Genomic DNA, 20,443 nt, shown 5'->3' with positions numbered 1-20,443 from the left:
CTTATTTTTCATAATCAATGATTCTGTCATTAGTAGCAGACTAGCATTCATATACATGGTGGCCAGGCACCCCACTCTTACAGTGTCAATGGCATTGACCTAGTGTTCATACGAGATGCAGCTGTTTTCATAGTTGCAAGTAAATACTTGGGTAATTATGAGATCAAAAAGGGTGAAACAACGTAAGAATGAGTCTTCTTTCGGAAGCCATATTATAGTTCCAGCGTAATCACCTAGGAATACCTAGTTCCTTGGAAAGGTTATTGATTGAGATTGCACTGAGAGGAGCAGAGAAAAAGGGCAGAAGTCTGAATTTTCTGGGGCTATCTGGCCGGTATTGGCTGTTGCTGTACCCTCGCATGAGTTCTGCATTAAAAGATAAAGACCTCAACTATAATATCGCCTTACAAGGTAGATCTGTAGAAGGCACTCTATGGTGTACTACAAATGATATAAGGGAAGATGGTTCTTCAATTAATCTATCTCAAGGCGCGCTTGCCAATTGCCTTCTATATAGAAAGGCGATTGGCACTAGTCCCAACTAGGCTAGCGTACCTGGCGACTCACTGCCTTTCCATTGAATGGCTCAGGCCAGTTGAGTCAGGGTGGCCACCCAGGCCTCATTCACTTGAGGCCCCTATGGCCACTGCCACAAGATCCCTCATTTTGATCCATGTGAACTCGCCAGCTACATATTGTCCATAACAAACGTTAGAGCAGTCTCCATTGTTACTTCAGCTCTTGATAGCAACTCAACGTTACTAATAATCTGGGAACAAGCAAGCAACCATTGGAGAGGTGGAGTTATATGTTGTGGGAAAGATTTTTTCCCTGTTATTTAGTAATTTGGACCTAATCATGTTGTCCCTAATCAGTGTCTCTCATCCTATATGATGTGATGCTCGTTTTTCTCCCCAGAGGTGAGACGTCAATCTCAGCCTTCGTCCCGAACTGCAGTTCCAGCCTCCTGAACGGGTTGACCTGTTCTGCCACATATGGATCCCCATAGTGCTCACTCTTATTGCTATGAAGCTGGAGTGCAGACTCGCTCCTCTGCAACTCAATGCCCTCATCGTCCCGGTCGGAGGATGTCTCGGCCGTATTTCTACGTCGTTCCTCGCGGACAATCTTCACCTCCCGTGTCACCAGGATCTGGTTCTGGTGGAGCTGCTGAAGGACGGGCCAGAAGACAGGGAGGGACGCCGTGATGGTTGCGATGTCCACTTCCAGTACCGCTAGAACAATCGGCATGGCACCGTACCATGTCGGGTCGAACGTTGGCTTTGTCGTAGCTTGAGTTTCGATTATGGCGGCCAGGCGCCATATCGACATAACGCTAGCACTGGAGCAATTGTGTCAGTATCAAATGGATGATCAATGACAAAGAGGAGCTGAAAACAGGCACTCACAGGCTGCCGAGGCCAAAAAGAGACACCAAGGACCAACGCGAGACAGCTTCTGGCTTCTTGTTCACCAGGAGGAGGGGCGCAGCCAGGCCGAGAACGATCACGTCCAAGACCATATTCGTCGCGGTCAGACTCACATAAATCGAGACAAAGGGGCCCAGGTACAGTGATCCAAATCCATATCGGAAAGCAGGCATCTCGAGATTCCAGTAAGCCTCCACCGGCCACGTCGGTATCCAGCCGAAAACGCTAAATGAGATGGACCATATTGCTACTACGCAAATCATCACTTTTGTGGCTTTTCGGAACACAGATCCCTTGTCGTACACTCGAAGATACTGAAAGAGCAGGGCGAGTTTGATGAGCCCGGCGGACGTTGGATAGAATGCGTTTCCGAAGTCTTTATGAATTTCACATTAGTATTTTAACCTCAAGCTTTGCCGCAGCTGGCCAACAGTACACATGGTGAGACGCACAGAAAATCTATATATACCGAACTTGTATCAGCATTTGCGGCTCAGTGTCAACAGCAAAGTGGCATGTCATGTAATACTTGTATCGTACCTTTAGGTATTTAACCATCCCCGATAAACCTAGGGTTATGAAATGAGAGCCTAGGCCGCCGTGAACTGCGGCAATACATATTGAAGTCGATCCACCCAGCGTGGAGAGCTATCAATTTGAGTCAGAGGAAATAAGTACTCATCACGAAGGCATCAATATGTTGAGAAAAAGACATTATTATGACATACAAGAGACAAGGTGATGAATAAGTCATCCCATCCAGCGGAGTGAAAAAGGAAAAGTCGCGTGTACAGTCTCATTAAAGCACATATGAACGACAAGACCTGTTCATGATCGCTCAGGATCCTCGCGTTGTTAGCCGTCTGGCCAGCAGAAGGGCCGAAGTGAACGAAGCCCCAGTTGCAAGTTGTCTCGAGGTCGTGATCTTCCTACGTACCACGAAAACAATAGTGATGGCAAGAATATTAGACGGGTGATTGAGCAGCGACGGCGCATCATTTAGGTTGTCGTAAGAACCGAGCAGGTCGGTGAGTTTCGTCATGGTCCTGGCATGCCTGTGACGGACTTCGCGGCTACACCATTCAGGGGGCTGTGGTCCGTGTCCGGCTGCTCCGATAGTCAGGCCATTCGATGGCCGTATACACAAGTATGTTGTTGTTGCTTGTCGTCGAGTTCAACTGCCTCGAACGAGTGAGAGGTGGCAGGACCCTGAAGTGAAGGTTGGACCGCGATCGTAGGCGAACGAAATATGTAAAGTGGAAGCCGACATGGAATTTCTTGAAATCAGGTCAAGGGGGCAGCATTCATCATTTCTTTGAATCGAACCGCCCCCAGGCTCCTTTGTACTATGGTACGGAGGTGTGGATCTCGAACCATCCCACCCTGCTTCCCTCCCCTTGGCTGGCCAATTTTTCTTGTTCTCACTTAAAAAGACAAGCGGGGTCCACACCTTACAAGGACCGAGCGCAGATCGGGTACCATAGTACAAACATAGGAGAAAGGGGTCTTTCATATCGCTAATGAGGCCAAAGGCGGATTGGTAAAGACTGGTCCAGGCACCTGGGCTGAGTACCCCAGTGAACGTTTCAACATGTGACCATTACCACGGTCGTATGTGTCTGGATGATTAGAGTCTCAGCAGCGCATGATTTCTCCCATTAAAATGCATCGCAGACACATGCCATGAGCCATGTCGAGCACTCTCCTTGTCGAGCCATGGTCCGAGGGAACATGTAAATCCTTATACAGCCTCAGTCTCGTCTACGCGTTCAGCTCTCAGCAAAAAAAAAGTTTAAAAATCCTATCATTGCACGAGTGAGTTGCAATCTTTCATAACCTCCTTCAAAAGCCACTGAGATGGCAAACACCACCAGTGCGAGCGCACGCTAAGTGCTTGGTCAAACAAACTACGGGCGTAGCTTCACCACCATGACCAACTAACTCGCAACAGGCTATTGTAAATAGGGCTCGTGGTGCTTCCGCCAGCCTGTAAATGGGCAACGCCGATATATAGTATAATGTAGCCCCCAAATCGTCTTCAGGGGGTGCCTGTCAACTTGCTCTGACATTTGGTGTTGGGTTATAGGGACCAAGACGACCGGATGCCGCCTTGGGCCATGTGTGGCTTGAGGGCGTTCCCCAGAATATCTATCACACGCTTCTTTCAACTCAACCATACTGTACGTGGTAGACTAATCACCCCCATTGAACAGCCGCGTCTGGACTCGTGAACATCCTAAACGGGCAGAACTTTCGTCGGCTTGGGACTGTGCCGGGAAAAATCGTACGGCGCTCTTCCCTGGCGGTCCCAGATAAACTTCCGAGAGAGTTGAGTTCTACGAGTCTCTGTCTCTCGCTCTGTCTTTCTTACTTCGTACCAAGTTTTGTGACCAACCGACGCAGCCAACAGCTACCAGTACCAGAAAAGGGATCATAAACCACTTACCTGATAATCATCGAGCGATCTGCAAGTCACCGGCTATCGGCTCTGGGAGGAGAAGGAGGAGTAGGGCAACTCAGCACCCCCTCTTATGCAGGCAATAGGGATTTTCGTGTCTGTGCGCTTTGCCCCGTAAATGATAGTGGTGGGGTCTTTTTATCCCGGGGCTGTTCAGCCTAGAATGATGGAAAACAGTGTTTAGTCTTTTGGTCAAAGCGCTGCGCTCCATCGCAATCTGTTGCTCCGTGCATCGCGGACGTGGAAGGGCCATCCATGTGCTAGAGTCTTGCCAATAGGATCTTATTCATCACTTATGGCCCGACTTTGGGGGAATGCTTAGGTCGGTATACTTGTTGACGATATCCAATGATTGCCACAGAGAATTCCTCATAAATAAGGCATTTTGCTGCAACATGTTGTGTAATATGAATATTATGCTGGCCATCCTCTCTGTACATTTCCATTTCTGACTCGATTACACCAGACTTCTATGGCCAACACTTCTATAATGCAGACATATTAAGGGCACCGCGATTCAGTTCATCCTAGCTGCGATGCTACTAATAGAACCCCCTCGACATCCTTGCACCGTCGCCCTGACTGATTACGACAACACGCTTCTAGAATTTCTCATCAGACGACACCAAAACACATCTTTTGTAACGGTGAATATCTATTATGAGTTCCATTCACATGCTAGCGAGTTTTTCCTTCAGCTACTCATCAATGGCCCCAACTACCATGAGAAGACGTATGGAGGAGATAAGGAGATTAAAAAGACAAACAGCGATATAATGCTACTAAATAGTGCTAGTCGGTTTTTTGATTAGCAGCATCTGTTCCGCGATCCGAGCCTGTTCCAAGCCTGTGGTTGGCTCGAATGCGACACCCTTTCTTTTTCTCTCGATCTCATTCCTGGTCGAGGTAGGCCTATTTTGGGTGGCAGGGGAGGGAGGTTTTGATGGTTGTCAGCTGGATGACCGAGACAGATCGGCATGCCCAATATTATTGAATGGTTGCCAAGTAGCTCCCAAGATCCCCGAAAGGGACATCCCTTGACAGTACGTGTCCCCTTGGCGAGACATCAGTCTTCTTGATTAGTAGTGGTTGTTGAGAGGAGCCAGGGCAAGGGCTACGGACGCACACTGATCTTGGCCCTCAAACCACTAGGCGGCCTCTCTGTTACACGCGCAACTCATATCTTCAGATCTTGTCTTGATACCTCGATGCCATGCCGCCCTCTCCACACCAGGTCCCTCTTGTCCTCGCCGACCTCGAGCTGCAGCGGGTAAGTGGGCACGTGAGAAGCTGTCTCCCATTCTTCGGGATGGTGAGAGAGGGGGAGCAAAAGGTTGATTAGCGGCTCGCACACAGGACTGCTGGGAGCGGTGAGCTTGGACAAGACAGCGTTAAGACCAAGTGGTATAGTGACGACGGCCCAGAAGGTTTTGGACCTGTGAATCAAAGCTTGAGAGCGTCAATACTGTCCTTTGGTGGTGACACTTAAAGAATGGCAATAGTCCTAAAACCCTCACAAGGCTCCGTAAGACCATAGGAAGACGGCAGTGCTGACTGAGAGGAGAGTCTGATATGGTTGACGAACAACGTTATAAAGACGTCCGAGTCACAGACACACCAGGTGCCCTCCGTGTGAGATCAAGGACATGTAATTCGGAGCAAGGTCCAGCTGCAGGGAGTTCGAAAGCCTATCAGACCTGATCATGGCCCATGTGCTCGCCATGTCTGTTATCACACCACACAAGTTTGTAGTGGCCATCTTGGGTTTCATGCTGCTCCTCCTTCAAGGGTAAGTATATGTCCTCCGATCTCACCTCTCTTACACACACACACACACACGATGGACGAGACTCGAGGATATTGACAAACATCTCCCCCAAACCAAGTACTACTGCGGTCCCGCAACCTAATCTAGGCTGCCCCGTCCCCACTGCCACAGTCACCCTCCTCGACCCTCCTCTCATCTGTCTGGAACGGCGCCAGCTGTGCGCAACCCCGAGCTCGGCCTGCTCACCAAGCGAGCCCGAGATTCCCGTCCCCTCAGAGCTGCTCACGCGCACCCGGCTCTCGTGGAACTCGTGCACCGTCCGCGTCGAGATCGAGGATGTCGTCTGGTGTGGCTTGTGTCCTACCTGCACTTCTCCCGGCGTGGTGGTGACGACAACGAGCATCGTCGGCCTCGAGCCGCAGGAGGCCCAACAACAGGAGCGAGAGAAGGAACAGCAGCAGCAGCAGCAGCAGCAGCAGCAGCAGCAACCGCCACTACCGATCCTCAGGCGTGCCCACCACCACAACAACCGCAGGCTGAAGCAACTGCAGCAGAACACCCATATCACGATCTCCGCCAACCCCCACCTCGTTGGTCATATCCTTCCCGGCCGAGCAGCTGGGGAGCTCGCGCCACACGCGCCCCGAGTGACTTCTCCGCCTTCCATTTCTGACAGGGAGCTCGCGCCACACGCGCCCCGAGTGACTTCTCCGCCTTCCATTTCTGACAGGGACCTCGCCCACGGTCCTGCTTGTGAGGGCTTCGCTACGGTGTCGACGACGAAGCCCGTGCCGCAGTGTTTCTGCCCGCTGGCGCCGCAGGCTTGTCGTGAGGGGTGGACTCTTACCTTTCCACCTGTGCCGACTTCGACAGTTGTGGAGGGATGTACGGTCTATGAGGTGGCTGAGCCTGGGTGTCGGTGTCTGGGGTGCGTGGTGGTTAGGTAGATGAAGAAGTATTCAGAACGCTTGGATGAAGGAGACGTTCTCGCTCGCAATGATCCAAGTTGACGTGGGGCTCACTGTTCACATGCTGGAACTAATTTGGTGCTCGAATTGCCTGTCTTGAGGATATTATTCTATATATTTCTCCTTCTGATTGTTATGTTGAGACGACATAATACAGATGCAGGAAACTCGGTGAATTAGGATGAAAATCGATCTTACTGGTTTAAATAAGAAATCGAGGTCCTCTTTTGGTTTCATTATGGCGATGGCAGAAGGCTGGCGCTCATGCTGTTAAGTAAATCTAACCTTGCACAAGCCGGAAGCCTAAGTAAGTAGCAAGCCGTTTTAGGGTTCCCGAGCCGCCGACGTCATCATTGTGTGCCGTACGGAAGAGAAGGAAAGAAAATAACAAAATTAGACCAAGAGCAAACTGCTGAACAGATACTCTGTAGGCCCAGTATTCGTTGACTACAGCGTCAAAGCAGACCCTCATGAACCCAAGTCTTGTGTCGAAGGGCACGCGTTTCTGTGTAACCACCACAAAAGTTTTCAGCGCTGCGTTACAGGCCCCAAGTTCTGTCCAGACCAAGCTGCGTCTGAGCAAATCTCTAGGACCGACGACCATCATGAAGAGGAATGCAGCAACAAGATCAGGCGAGTCGAAGTCCAAGAAGCGACGGGTAGAGCTACCAGAATACCACGCCACGCCATCCCTGAGGACGGACTCGGGCGAGATCATATGGCCTGCGCCTCAGGACCAGATAGACACGGCCCAGGACTTTATACGAGAATGGTGAGTAAGCTGGAGTGTGTGTGAGAAAGAGAGGCCTAGCTACTCCATAATAATTCCTCTACTGATCCAGGGTAGTGTCTCGGCAGGTCAAAAGACACTGATTGTCCCCGACAAAGATGCGGATGGTTTGGCGTCTGGCGCCGTCCTGCAAAAGACCCTGGTACTCCTTGGGCTTGATGCCAAACTCATTGTCGCACATCTTCTCCAGAAGGGCAATAATGTGCATGACGAGACAGAACGAGCTGCCATGAGGGCCCACAAGCCAGCATACATTTTCGTCCTCGACCAAGGCTCCAGGAAATCCCCAGCCGTGATTGACAGCCCGCACCAGGCACTGGTCATAGACCATCACCATGCGCTTGAGGACGAATTTCCCGAGGGCTCGCGGCATGTCTCCGCCTGTGACAGCCCACCAGTGGCGACGAGCTCATTGCTGACGTATCTCATCTGTCGAGAGCTGCATGACGAGGTTCAGAGCCAGTGCGATTGGCTCTGCATCATGGGCACACACGGGGATCTCGGCAATACGCTCAAGTGGGAGCCGCCATTTCCAGACATGAAGGAGGCCTTCAAGAAATACACAAAGAAAGCACTGAACGAAGCAGTGTCGTTGATCAATGCGCCGAGGCGAACAGCGTCGTTCAGCGTGCCTGTGGCGTGGGCAGCATTGACGGCGGCCAAGTCGCCATCAGATCTCCTCCGAAACAGAGAGCTTCTAGCAGCAAGGGCAGAAGTCAATGCTGAGGTCGAGCGGTGTACGCATACAGCTCCTAAGTTCAGCGGAGACGCCAAGATCGCTGTGTTCCGGATCAATTCAGCAGCGCAGGTGCACCCCGTGATTGCTACGAGGTGGGCTGGGCATCTTCAGTCGGCCAAGCTGGAGGTTGTCATGGTTGCCAACGAAGGATATGCGCCGGGGCTGGTGAACTTCTCCTGTCGCATACCGCGGACGGCCAGAGCAAGAGATCCTCCCGTTAACATCATAGAGATTCTCCGTGGTATCGCGGCAAAAGCGCCCGACGAGACCTTGCGAGCTAGACTTGGAGAGTCGTTTGCTCGCGGTCATAAAGAGGCCAGTGGTGGCATCGTTCCAGTGAAGGAGTTCGAGGAGCTGCTGGAGATTATGGAAGTCGGGAAGAAGCCCGAGGGCGCAACTTCGACCAAGAAGGACTCCAAGCAAGGGAACATGATCACAAACTATTTCGGTAAAAGGCCATAGACATCAAAGCGAAGACAACTCCTTAGCTTTTGGTTGATATAGTGGTGGTGGCTCATGGTTGCCGAGGTTTAGGACAAGGCGTGCTCCTAAGCGGCGAGACAACAATAATTAGCATCCAAACAAATCTTGCTGGGGCCAGAATAGAGTCATTGGGTTGGACATACCTTGACCTCAGAATTTGTTTATATGCGTCTGCGTCTGCGTCTGCGTCTGCATCCGTATTCCCATCACCCATGTAGTCATACCTGCTGCATCTTGCTGCAGTTGACCCACAGCCATTGTTTTCCGTAGCGGCCGTATATTGCTCATATGTTCTTCAGAAAGTGCGGCTTGAACTTCCGATTCGCCCGATCCGCCGCTCGAATGGCAAACTGGTCCCCCAAGATCTCAAACACCAGGTTCTTGGTCGAAGGTCGAGCATCTTGATGTGCGTTCTCGTCGAGCTTGGGCACAGCTGGTGGGGGCACTTCAACCCTGAACATGGTCCCCTCCTTGGGCACGATCTTGACCTTGTTCTTGGGCGTGATCACCTCAAAGACAAATCGCGTGTCTCTGATGACGATCCCTTTGATCCCCACCCGCCCAACACACCCACTTCTGACCACCTCAACCTCGGCGCCATGGAAATCAGCGGCGCTCAGCTTCGCAGCCGCCCCCTGACCGCCAGTATGCACCTCGTTTCCCAGGATTTCCCTTACGTAGCCCAGCCACAGGTCATGCAGCGGCACGAAGGTGGCGTACTTCTGCCCATCGCGGGGAACCTCGTACAGGCCGAGCTTCTTGCGCTGCTTCGCGGAGAGAGGTTTGGGTTTGAGGGCCTTCCTCCTCTCTTTTGCCTTGCGCTCGCGTTCTTTGCGGCGGGCTTGCTTCGCTGTGGTCTGTGGAGGTGGGGAGGTTGGTCGTAGGAAGATGGCGCGGTGCTGGATCTTTTCAGTGTAGATGCGCTCGGCAGAGGTTGGCGAGTGGGCGCGCGCGAGGAGCGCTTGGGTAGTAGGAGGTTCTCTGGATGTCATGTTCGTATCATATCTTTTTAATTCTTCTCTTCCTTCTTTTCTTCTTTCTTTGTATCACGTCTGAGCTGTCGAACTTTGGAAAAAGAGAGGTTCAAGTTTTGTTTGGATCGAGGGAAGAAAACTCCTGAGCTTTGAAAAAGCTCTTATCGGTACCACCCATCACCCGCTGTAAGCTCCCACTGCAAGGGCCCGCCTGTAGCCTGTATGTAGCCTGCCGCCAGCCTAGCTGCAGGGCCAGGGTTCAAGTCGGAACCCCGCCCGCCCGCTTCGGTTCTCCAAAGTCTGGGGAAAGCAGCAGTGCTACTGTAATTTTGGCCATTTAGCGTCATTATGCATGCAAGCTTCACATGCTATTTCCTTTCCCCCACCTCTTATTCGCAGCGGCTCGGCAGTAAGAGTGGTGAAGGTGGAGACACCACCACGGACAAGCAAAGTCCACAATTGGTCCGCTGGGGAGGTCAATGTGACCTGCCAATTTACTGCCATGTATGTCCTCTGCATGACACCCTACCTACTTGAGTACCAGACGACCATTAAAGACGCCTAGGCAACCTGCTCTAATGACCTGATTTCTGCAGCAAGAATATCATCAGCTCATTCCAACAACAGATCATGATTGTACCATAGCCACACGAACCAGACCCCCGAAGACCTCGGGAACGAGCCCTAACGATACTCCCCCCCCCTCCCAACTCTTCTGCTAGTCCTCCTTCTTCTCCTCGAAACGAGTACCGATCTTTTCTACCCACCATGGCGAATGGCGACGACGACGCAAGCAGGGATTCAGCACCCGATCTGAAGATCCTCGGTGACCGGATCACCCTCCATCCCTCTGGCTATATCGAGCCGCCTGTGTCCACAACTCCGTCTGGCGCAGCTGCAGCAGCTGCAGCGCAGGAGGAGGAGGCCCTGATGAAATACACTGCGCACTTCCGCTCTGAACCCCTCCAGTTCTTGCGTGAGGTCTCTCTCTATGTCTCGGGTACTGGATGGCGTGCATACGACCATGTCATAGGCCAGCCCATCTTCTACTCGGGCTTCAGCGAGAATATGAAGAACGCGATCTTGTCGGCGCCGCTGCTGAATGCCCGCATAGCACGGTTGGCAGACAGGCGGCTTGCCGTGGAGGAGGCACAGGGCATGTTAGGCGACAAGAACAAGAGCAGGAACGGCAAGGACTATGTCGTGCGGAAGGCACAGCGCCGGACTGCTTTGGAGCAAGGGCTGAGGGAGATCGCTGAGAAGTGGACAGACCACATGATTTGCAAGTTCGAAAGCAAGACCTTCATCAGGGGCGCGTACTACCTCACCACCCAGCTCTTGACCAGGGCCTATCACCAGGGCATACATGTCTCGAGCGAGGAGGTGCTGATGCTGCGGAGGGTCGCCCAGCAGGCCGCCGCCAAGAAGCAGAGCATTGTATTTCTGCCCTGCCATCGCTCTCACGTCGACTATGTCTCTATGCAGCTGATTTGTTACCGCCTGGGCATTGCGCTGCCCGTCGTTGTCGCCGGCGACAACCTAAACTTCCCGCTCGTGGGCAGCTTTTTGCAGCATGCAGGTGCCTTTTATATTCGGAGATCCTTTGGCGATGATGCGCTGTATACAACGCTCGTGCAGACCTATATCGATACGTTATTGCAGGGAGGCTTCAATTTTGAGTGCTTCATCGAGGGCGGGAGATCACGCACGGGCAAGCTGCTGCCGCCGAAATTCGGCATTCTGAGCTTCATCATCGACAGCCTCCTGTCTGGCCGCGTCGAGGACACCATTATATGTCCTGTGAGCACCCAATACGACAAGGTCATCGAGACGGAGGGGTACGTGACCGAGCTCCTGGGCGTCCCCAAGAAGAAGGAAAACCTGGCCGACTTCCTCTCGGGCGGCTCGTCCGTTCTCTCCCTCCGGCTAGGCAGGGTCGATGTCCGCTTCCACGAACCATGGAGTCTCCGCGGCTTCATCAACGAGCAGCTGACCCGTCTCGGAAAACCTCCCTCGACGAAAAGCACAGCTGGTACGAGCGGCGAGACAGATCCCATGATTCGGCAGAAACTCCTCCGCACGCTGGGCTACAAGGTCTTGGCCGACATTAACGATGTCTCCGTGGTCATGCCCACCGCGCTGATCGGCACGGTTCTGCTCACGCTGCGAGGGCGTGGCGTCGGCAAGGCAGAGCTGATCCGCCGCGTGGAGTGGCTCATTGAGCGGGTGCGCGCAAAGGGCGGGCGGGTCGCGCATTTTGGCAACGCGCCGCTGTCGGTCGTCATCGAGCGCGGCCTGGAGGTCCTGGGCAAGGACCTGGTGGGCGTGGTCGAGGGCCTCGCAGAGCCTACGTACTACGCCGTCGACCGCTTCCAGCTCTCCTTCTACAGGAACATGACCATCCACCTGTTCATCAGCGAGGCGCTGGTCAGCGCAGGCATGTACACGCGCGTCAAGCAGGGCGGCGGGCCCGCGATCCAGGACATCTCGATCGGAGACCTGCGCGACCAGGTGCTGTTCCTGTCTTCCCTGTTCAGGGGCGAGTTCATCTTCTCTGGGGAAGGGTTGGCGGTGAATTTGAACAGGACGCTCGCAGGGCTGGAGGCAGACCAGGTGATCACGCTGACGAGAGATGAGAAGGGGAACATCACGACTATTGGGCTGTCGGATCGAGAGAGACAGGTCGGTCGGGAGAACTTTGACTTTTACTGTTTCCTGATATGGCCTTTTATAGAATCCAGCTGGCTGGCAGCTGTCTCGCTGATGGGCCTGACGCCTCCGCCGGGACTGCAGAATGAGGTCTGGATCGAGGTGTCCAAGGCTCACAACAGCGCGCAGCTAGTAAGTCATGCCCATCATCTTCTGTCCCTCTTGGATGCGAAAGAGAGAGAGAGAGAGAGAGACGAACACAATGACTGGTCTCAAATATTCTGACATGATTTCAAAACAGCTCGGCAAAACCCTCTACCACCAAGGCGACCTCTCCTACTTCGAGGCCGTCAACAAGGAAACCCTCAAGAACTCGTACCAGCGCTTCGAGGAAGAGGGCATCATCGACGTGGTCCGGTCCAAAGATACCAAAATACCCCCGCGCCTCCGCCTCTCGCCCGAGTGGCAGCCGGCCCGCGACCCGCAGACAGGCAGCCTCGACGCCCTCGGCAGCAGGCTGTGGCTCTTCACAGAGAAGATTGCCAGCAGCCGCCGCGAGGGCAAGAACCGGCGCAACGGGGCGACGGTGAGCACGCGCGTGGTGCGGCTGACGGATGTGCTCGGCAGACGGCTGTTTGAGCAGGCCGTCACCGGGGACGGGAAGGGGAAGAAGAGTAAAGGGAAAGGGAAGGCGGGGGAGGGCGCGAGCTATCCGACGCTCAGCAGCGAGGATGCGACGGCGCTTCGGAGGAGCGTTAAGGAGGGGAAGAGGAGGCGGAGCTTGGAGAAGAGGGCTAAGCTGTGATGTGGCTATCATCCATGCGAGGCCATCATCTCTTTTTTTTTTTTCTTCTTCTTCTTTTCTTCTTGTTCAAATATGTGTAATATTTCGGCAGGAAAGAAGGAAAGAAATTAATCGACTGAGCGCATTGTGTTTATGGGGAAGAGCGAGCGATTTTTGATCCAGTGCGTTCTACGATTAAGAAGCCGTGTGCATGGGTGAAGACATATACTACAACTCCCACCAAGAGTTTAGCATAGAAAAGAAAAGAAGTCGTCTTGGGGTATAATTGCGATATGTACGTCAAGAGCACACGGCATCACGGTACATAAAATCTCTCATCTGGATGATATCTACCGTCTACAAGTCACAACCCTCTTTTGTCATTCAGGCATCATCTTCCTTGCCTGCTTGCTCTTGTATCCGAGGAGGCAGGATGATATTGTCAATCAGCCTGACGGGCGGACCACCACTATGGCCCAGGTCCTCGCCCTCCTGCGCCTCATACACAGGCAACATCTTGATGGCGCCGCTCAGGATAGCGCCGCGGGTCGGGTCGACCTCGTCGAGCTCCTCCATGGTGTCAGGGTCGGCCAGGGAGATGTAGTCCAGCTCAAACATGACGCCTTCCCTAGGCGACAGCCGCATCTGCTGGTCCAAGACGTCCAAGATCACCCTCAGAGCCGCGGGCACGATGTCGGCGGCCGCAAGTGCCCCCTCCTCCAGGTACGCAGCCTCAGCAGCCCGCAGCGCAGTGACCAGGACAGGAGCAGTCCTACGTCGTCTGGTGCCGAGGTAGACGTTGCGGCTGCTCAGGGCCAGGCCGTCACTGGGCTCCCTCGTGGTGGGGACAACGGCGACATCGAGGGGCAGACAGAAGTCGCGCACCATCTTGCGGATGACAACGGTCTGCTGGACGTCCTTTTGGCCGAAGAAGACGCGCGAGGGGAGGACGATGTTGAACAGCTTCATGCACACGGTGGCGACGCCGCGGAAGAAGGTTGGGCGGGTCTTGCCCTCGAGCAGCTCGCCCACGGGGGTGATGGTTACGAAGCTGCCCTTGGAGTCGGGCTCCTGGCCTGGGAAGCCGGAGGGGTACATCTCGCTCGTCGTGGGAGCGAAGACGGCCATCTGCAGGTCGCTGCTGCTACCTCCCAGCGTGCTCTGGAGCTCTGGGTACAAGGACGAGAGGACGGCGCAGTCGCCGTCCCACGTCTTGGGGTAGCTGTCCAGGTCCTCGCTCACTCCGAACTGCGCCGGGTTCACGTATATACTGACGACGATCTTGTTGTGCCCGCGGAGGGCGGCCTGGCGAATCAGATCGGTGTGGCCTACGTGGAGGGCGCCCATGGTCGGGATGAGGGCGACGCCCTGGTCTTGGGAGGAGGAAGAGGAGGACGGAGATGGGCTGCTGCTGCTGCTGCTGCTGCACACATCTGACGTCCACTGGCGGACATCAGACACGGTGCGCAGGACACGGATGGGCGTGTTGGGGATGTACTCGGCCTCGGGGCGCGGAGGGGCATCTTGGAAGATGGTGAGGACGCGCTGTACTTGGTGTTGGTGCTGGTGGGAGGCGAGTCTGCGCGTGGAAGGCGACGACGGTGTGCTCGTGCTTGCGGCAGCAGCGGTATCAGAAGCAGTGGCAGCGCTACTCTGGTAACGTCTTGAGCATGTCAACGACAGCGACGAGGAGGAGGAGGAGGAGGAGGAGGAGGCTATCGAGGCAGCGCTGCGCAAGGCGCATTGTGAGGCGGCACGCGAGCTCGCAATGGGTCGCAGCGCGCGTGGAAGCATGGCGGGCGCAGGTATGCAGGTGGGTAATTTAATTTTTTTTTGGGAGAAAGAAAGCTCAGAGGAGATGAGGAGAAAGTCAGGAGAAAGTCAGGAAGCGGTGCTGCGCCATGGCAAGGACGCAATGGCTGAGAATTATAAAGGTCATGCTGTGATGTTTTGTGCAGCGCAATTTTGAGGACGGAGCGAGGCAAAAGTCGTTGCTCCTAAGAGGTAAGGATTACATAAGAGAAGTGGGACCCCAACCCGAACCGTGTACAGAAATTATGATCTGGGCTGCGAAGGCTGTCCTTGAAATTTGAACCAATGGCTGCATTCTCCTTTGTGGGCATATACTATTTATTAAAACAGACAAGAAGATAATATTGGCGGTAATTACTATACACCATGCGAGTCTGTGTCTTCCATAACAAGATGTGGGGGAGAAAGAGTGAGAGGAAACACTGCCTAGATCCATCGATCCGTGCCATCATCCTCACCGAAAGCGACCTCGGGATGGATGGCACAATCCATTTTCCAACCATACGTCCTGACGCGTTGCATCTTCAAAGATGCAGAAGATATCTAGACCCTTCTTGTCATCTGCTTATCTCTTTACATCAGTCAAGAGAGAGGAGAGAGGAATGAGAATCATGCCACCCTCATCAGAGAGAAGATCATACTACATATTTAATCGCCGAAATACGCGGTGAATTCGTGCGCGAGTGCGACCTCGGATTATCTTGTTGGGCAAATCGAATATTATGTCTGTATACTCGGAATGGTTTTCGGTGCCTGGCTCGGGGCGTATTATTCCAGACCGCCAAGGCATGCGAACTCGATAATTTCATACATAGTGATTAGATGCTGTACAGACAGCAAGAAAGCAATTCATAGTTCGGATTCAAGGGGGAGAGGAGGTTGCATTACTGTATTAACATATGAACCAACACACTGTGAGTAAGTAAAGCAAAGCAAGGTCCCAACAGACCGAGTTCTGATCTGTACTTTTTAATGGACACTTTAGTTGGTTCAAGATAAACATTCTCTATCTAATCAATTCATCAATTGACCTGTCTTTTGTGGGCCTCTGCAACTCTTGAGGGCTGATTTTGTTGTTGTTCGATCAAAGTTCACTTGCCCCTGAGGTCCTCACCGGCGCCACACAGTCCAAGGCTTAGGCTAGGAATTACCCCATGCTACAGTAGGTTAGTCCCCTAGTTTCTTAGATAACCCATTCAGGTATTATACCCTCACCTTTCAGCTGACCTGTGATTCAGCTGCGCTCGCCTGTCAGCATGGATTTCATATAAATCCAAACCATAATCACACCATCAACTGACCAGTGACTACTTGATCTTCATCCAATTCCAATCAAACAACAGTGACTCAGGAGTACAACTTACTACATTTTTACAGACCAAAAACAAACAGTGAACTTATCTCTTCTGAAACTTCTTTATCACTTCCAGCACAGCATTGCATGTGAGGGAAGCTGACAAGACTGCCAACGGCTGGGGGCTGAAAAGTGCCCCTGGTCTTATGAATTGATCCTCGTTGTCTGCAGTCTCGTGCAGTCTCGTGCCGAGAGAGTATTGATACTGACTGGAAAGCATCCATCAATTGAATGAAGCAGTTTCGCTGCACCTCTGTCTTTTCTTCCACAAACATCTGCAAGCCCCTCAGCACACAAAACAATAAAGATGCTGACCTCAGCTGTCATTGTAAGCCTCTCAACCCATGCCACACTATCCTCACTGTCTATCTGATACCACCACCATTTCTAGGTCGGTGGCTCCCTCAGTGGACTCATCCACGGTCTCTATCTCAAGCGCCAGGGCGTCAACGTCACCATCCTCGAACAAGACGTCAACGAGGAGCGGTCCAGCCACAACGCCGGCATCCAGATCAGCGACAATGTGAACAAGTTCCTGCGCCAGAACGACATCACAGGCGCGCGGCTCGCGTTCCAGTCGCAGGCCATGCACTGGTCCCTCCGCACGCGTCCCAAAGTCTACAGCAGCAGCACGGCCACCAGGTACTGGACCAACTGGGGCTATGTGTACCGCATCCTGCGGGCCAACTTCGACGGCTACGTCTCCAAAGCGTGTCCGGACCCTCCGGCCGCGAGGCCCAGCGATGGACAGGTTCAGTATCTGACGGGGAAGCGGGTGACGGGCATGCAGTATGCCGACGGCCTGGTCAGCCTCGATTATGTCGACGCGACAGGCAAGGAAGGGTCCCTGTCCTCCGAGCTCGTCATCGGCGCCGACGGGAACCACTCGACGGTCCGAAAGCTGGTGCAGGCTCCGCAGGCTGAGCCAGAGAACTACGCTGGCTACTTTGCTTGGCGAGGATCGGTGCCTGTGAGAGATGTGTCCAAGGAGACGGCCGACTTCTTCCTTAATGGCATCTGTTTTGACTTGTTGGGAAATAAGTCATACATCTTGTGGTATGTTGATGGGACTCCGATGCAGGTTTCTATTTTGTGATGATACCCATCCATGTCTTCTTTTTTCTTCCTCATTGTCTGCATAGTAGCCTGGTGGATCTGGATGCTTGAAAATTAACACCTGTCCCAGCTATGTCATCCCCACCGATCACGGCAGCTTTGAGTCAGGCGAACTGCTACTCAACTGGCTCCTCTACCAGGACCTCAAGGAAGGCTCGCCAGAAGAGGAGGCCATCTTCACCGACATCCACGGCCGCAGAGCCCAACGGACCATCCCACAGGGGCTCGCCAACCCAATCGTGTGGGAGACCCGCCGCAGCGCCCTCGTGCAGCGTATGATCCCCCCCTTCGCAGAACTTCTGACCAAGTCGCCCACCCCGTTCGTCACCAAGATCTTCGAGGCCCTGGGCAGCCAGGCAAGCTTCTGCGAGGGCCACGTGATCCTCGTCGGCGACGCCCTGGCCTCCTACCGGCCCAACATCGGGCGCGCCACCGACCAGGCCGCCGCACACTGCCTGACGCTCGCCGAGGTCCTGCAGGGCAAGAAGTCTGTTGAGGCGTGGGACCGCGAGACTTGTCGCGAGGCGAAGCGCGTCACATTGCTGAGCAGGTTCATGTCGGAATTCACGCGAGGAACTTGGTTCTCCTTCTTTAAGGCGGCCGTCTTTTTTCTGTGGTTTAACTGGAGGAACAAGCCGTTGAAAGGGTGATCCGTATGGTCGTCCTAGTTTTGAAGCTTGATGTTTTCAGTCACCGATGTGTCGAAGAGTCCATGGTTATGAATATTAGGTGATAGTTCATTACATGGTTACATCGATGATTCGAGCGGTCACACTGAGACCTGTTGTATGTGTGTGTGTGTGTGTGTGTGTGTGTGTGTGCGCGCGCGCGCCAGCACTTGAAAATGTAGTAATTGATACCATCTGAGCACGATTTTAAGAATGTTTCGCTTTTGCTCAGATTTCTTGATTGTTTCTCTCAATCAGAGAAAAGAAAGGATGAGAAATCAAGAAGCAATCCATCACCATGACCGCATTGCACTGTAACAGCGGCGTACAACAATATTACCAAACAGGTTTAGCCGACAGACACGTTTTGGCCGCCAGCAGCTGGCTCAAACACCCCAGCGGCACATGAAACCCAAGACGCCTCCTGAAGGAAAAATGCCATCGCAACCAGCAAAATTCTGCGACGGACGAGACGGACTGCAAGTGTGTGGGGCTCCGCTCATTCTACAAACCCATGGCGTAAACCCGCCTCATCCTAGACCATGTCCTCTGTGCTTGGCTCCATGTCGTCTCAGCAGCTTTCTCAAACGCGAGGAAGGGAACTTGCAGGGCCCTCGTTACAGATTGCCAAGCGTGTGTGATTTCCTCTATAGACAACATGGGCTCGTCCGTCTGAATTATATCAGTGAGAGGGGAGTATGAGCTCTTTGTGTGTTTCTCGAATGTTTTTGATTTCTCTTTCTCTGCTTGAATTTCCCTCGTCCCGGGTCTATTGTTTTTGCATCTCCCCCAAAGCAAGCTGCTGGTAGCTTTTCCCCAATCAACTCGACAGCAAGTCCCTTACCCGACCTCATTAATCACCCACAGCGAACGACAGATCAAGAAGAAAACAAGGCGGGAAAAATGGATCACAAAGCTAGCAAATACGAGACCATCTGGAGCGCCGAGGACGCCGACCGCGAGGAGTTCCTCTCCGAGACCGACGTGGAAGACGGCCAGCAAGAGAAACACTGGCGCTGCGAAGAAGAAGATGGCGGACGTGCCAGCAGATGGGCCCAGCCTCGGAGCGGAATTCTGTTCATACTCAAATCATATCGGTGGATCATCGACATGTCGTTACTGGTAGTGATAACGGTGTTATTACTGCTTCTGTTGTTCAGAGGGCCTCTGCACCAGCCGACGACGAGCAGCAACAGGCAAATCGGCGGGGATTTCTCTGCTTCGAGCCATGAGAGTGAGTCGCTTCCTCGGCCCATCTTAATTCTCTATCTGTCTTGCCGAGAAAACCCCCCCCCCCCCCAACAGAGCAAAAGCTAAAAAAGATTGAGACGATCAGTTGCGGTGAACGTTGTGAAATGGAATGCAGACGCATCGTTCGTGCCAACCAATACGTCGGAGTGGTTTTCTGATGCTCTGGTGGCGAAGTGGAACACAATGTTGCCTTGTAAGCCCGTTCCCCCTGGTCTTTTTACCTTTTTTTTTTTCTTTTTTCTTTTCTTTCTTACTCTTCCCCCCTCCCCGTCTTGTTATTATTGCCTAAGTAAGCAGTGATTTTCTAATTGGATTCTCGGCCGAATCAGCGGACGTATCGCCTCCCGGGGGCCCAACAGGCGAGGCGGGGACCATCTTTTCGGCAGATTCCATGACGCACCAGCTGCACTGTCTTGTAAGTCTAGTCAAGGTGAAACGGTAGATGTAGATCTGAAGTGGCTAACAGAAAGTCATATAATGAAGTTTATGATGGGAAGAATATACTCGACCCTCCGAGAGAACAGGTCCGAGGAAATCGATGACGGCCTGCATACCCACTTTATGCATTGTATCGACTACATTCGCCAGGCGGCAATGTGTACGGGCGACGTAGCGCTTGAGCCGCACTCGGCATCGGATGGAGCGGACCTTGGGCCGCTCGATGGAGGATGGAATGGAGTTCATGGTACGGAAACCCGACTTTTGTCCTACCTTTCTAACTGATCGACTCTTTGATTGTTGACTTGTCCCTTTTCTCCAGTGTGCAAAAATTATGACGAGGTTGTCGACTATCTTGCAGGTATGTTGGACGGGCAATTCCTTTGTCAACGCCCCCCCCCCTCCTTCTCCTCTTGCCATGTTAGGGAATATCTTTGTGCCTCAGATGCTGATCTGCTTAGCTGGCATCCGTGACGGAACACGAGTGGTGCTCCCCATCGATGACTGAGTGGTCAACCATGGGAAGGACCTGCGACCAGAAGGAAGGAAAGATAAAGCCTTGATTGCTTCCGGGACACCTGCAGCTTACCTACCTCCTCTGGGGGTCCCCGCCGTTGAAAGAAAGCAAGACTCCGCTCTCTCTGTCACATCACGTTCACATTCAAGGCCACGAACCCGCTGGCGGACGCACGGGGACGGGACGAGGGACCACTTTCACCTGCAAGCACTGGATGATCGAAAGATGAAGAAAGAGAGAGTGT

General features: G+C 53.2%; 7 protein-coding genes across 7 annotated transcripts; 4 read left to right on the top strand and 3 right to left on the bottom strand.

Moving 5' to 3' along the window:
• Positions 1 to 821: 821 nt before the first annotated feature.
• M406DRAFT_350304 (uncharacterized protein) lies at positions 822 to 2,472 on the bottom strand (the record flags this gene model as incomplete). Its single annotated transcript, XM_040922539.1, has 4 exons — positions 822 to 1,342; positions 1,410 to 1,806; positions 1,883 to 1,889; positions 2,368 to 2,472. The coding sequence occupies 4 exons, from the start codon at positions 2,470 to 2,472 to the stop codon at positions 868 to 870; spliced, it is 984 nt and encodes a 327-aa protein (XP_040777842.1). The 3' UTR covers positions 822 to 867.
• A 4,757-nt stretch (positions 2,473 to 7,229) lies between these two features.
• Positions 7,230 to 8,615, top strand: M406DRAFT_287837 (DHH phosphoesterase; the record flags this gene model as incomplete). The annotated part of the gene is made up of 2 exons (XM_040918763.1): positions 7,230 to 7,396; positions 7,472 to 8,615. The coding sequence occupies 2 exons, from the start codon at positions 7,230 to 7,232 to the stop codon at positions 8,613 to 8,615; spliced, it is 1,311 nt and encodes a 436-aa protein (XP_040777841.1).
• Positions 8,616 to 8,920: 305 nt separating this feature from the next.
• Positions 8,921 to 9,707, bottom strand: M406DRAFT_287833 (RNase P/MRP, p29 subunit; the record flags this gene model as incomplete). The annotated part of the gene is made up of 1 exon (XM_040918762.1): positions 8,921 to 9,707. The coding sequence occupies exon 1, from the start codon at positions 9,626 to 9,628 to the stop codon at positions 8,921 to 8,923; it is 708 nt and encodes a 235-aa protein (XP_040777840.1). The 5' UTR covers positions 9,629 to 9,707.
• A 671-nt stretch (positions 9,708 to 10,378) lies between these two features.
• M406DRAFT_41396 (uncharacterized protein) lies at positions 10,379 to 13,064 on the top strand (the record flags this gene model as incomplete). Its single annotated transcript, XM_040924160.1, has 2 exons — positions 10,379 to 12,451; positions 12,561 to 13,064. 2 exons carry the CDS (start codon positions 10,379 to 10,381, stop codon positions 13,062 to 13,064), a joined length of 2,577 nt encoding a protein of 858 aa, XP_040777839.1.
• Positions 13,065 to 13,427: 363 nt separating this feature from the next.
• M406DRAFT_345199 (Nucleotidylyl transferase) lies at positions 13,428 to 14,970 on the bottom strand (the record flags this gene model as incomplete). The annotated part of the gene is made up of 2 exons (XM_040922050.1): positions 14,725 to 14,970; positions 13,428 to 14,546 (listed from the first exon to the last, which is right to left on the bottom strand). The coding sequence occupies exons 1-2, from the start codon at positions 14,785 to 14,787 to the stop codon at positions 13,428 to 13,430; spliced, it is 1,182 nt and encodes a 393-aa protein (XP_040777838.1). The 5' UTR covers positions 14,788 to 14,970.
• A 1,546-nt stretch (positions 14,971 to 16,516) lies between these two features.
• M406DRAFT_327991 (FAD binding domain protein) lies at positions 16,517 to 17,975 on the top strand (the record flags this gene model as incomplete). The annotated part of the gene is made up of 3 exons (XM_040920276.1): positions 16,517 to 16,537; positions 16,601 to 17,265; positions 17,396 to 17,975. The coding sequence occupies 3 exons, from the start codon at positions 16,517 to 16,519 to the stop codon at positions 17,973 to 17,975; spliced, it is 1,266 nt and encodes a 421-aa protein (XP_040777837.1).
• A 1,353-nt stretch (positions 17,976 to 19,328) lies between these two features.
• M406DRAFT_254195 (uncharacterized protein) lies at positions 19,329 to 20,190 on the top strand (the record flags this gene model as incomplete). Its single annotated transcript, XM_040916946.1, has 5 exons — positions 19,329 to 19,455; positions 19,604 to 19,659; positions 19,728 to 19,929; positions 20,005 to 20,043; positions 20,144 to 20,190. Coding segments are annotated over 5 exons (471 nt in total), but the record flags the coding sequence as incomplete, so codon positions are not given.
• Between the last annotated feature and the right edge of the window lie 253 nt (positions 20,191 to 20,443).

This window comes from Cryphonectria parasitica (assembly GCF_011745365.1).
Source record: "Cryphonectria parasitica EP155 unplaced genomic scaffold M406scaffold_3, whole genome shotgun sequence".
Classification (NCBI taxonomy): domain Eukaryota; kingdom Fungi; phylum Ascomycota; class Sordariomycetes; order Diaporthales; family Cryphonectriaceae; genus Cryphonectria; species Cryphonectria parasitica.
Note: the sequence above shows the minus strand (reverse complement) of the source record. Positions and strands in the feature narration are given on the sequence as shown.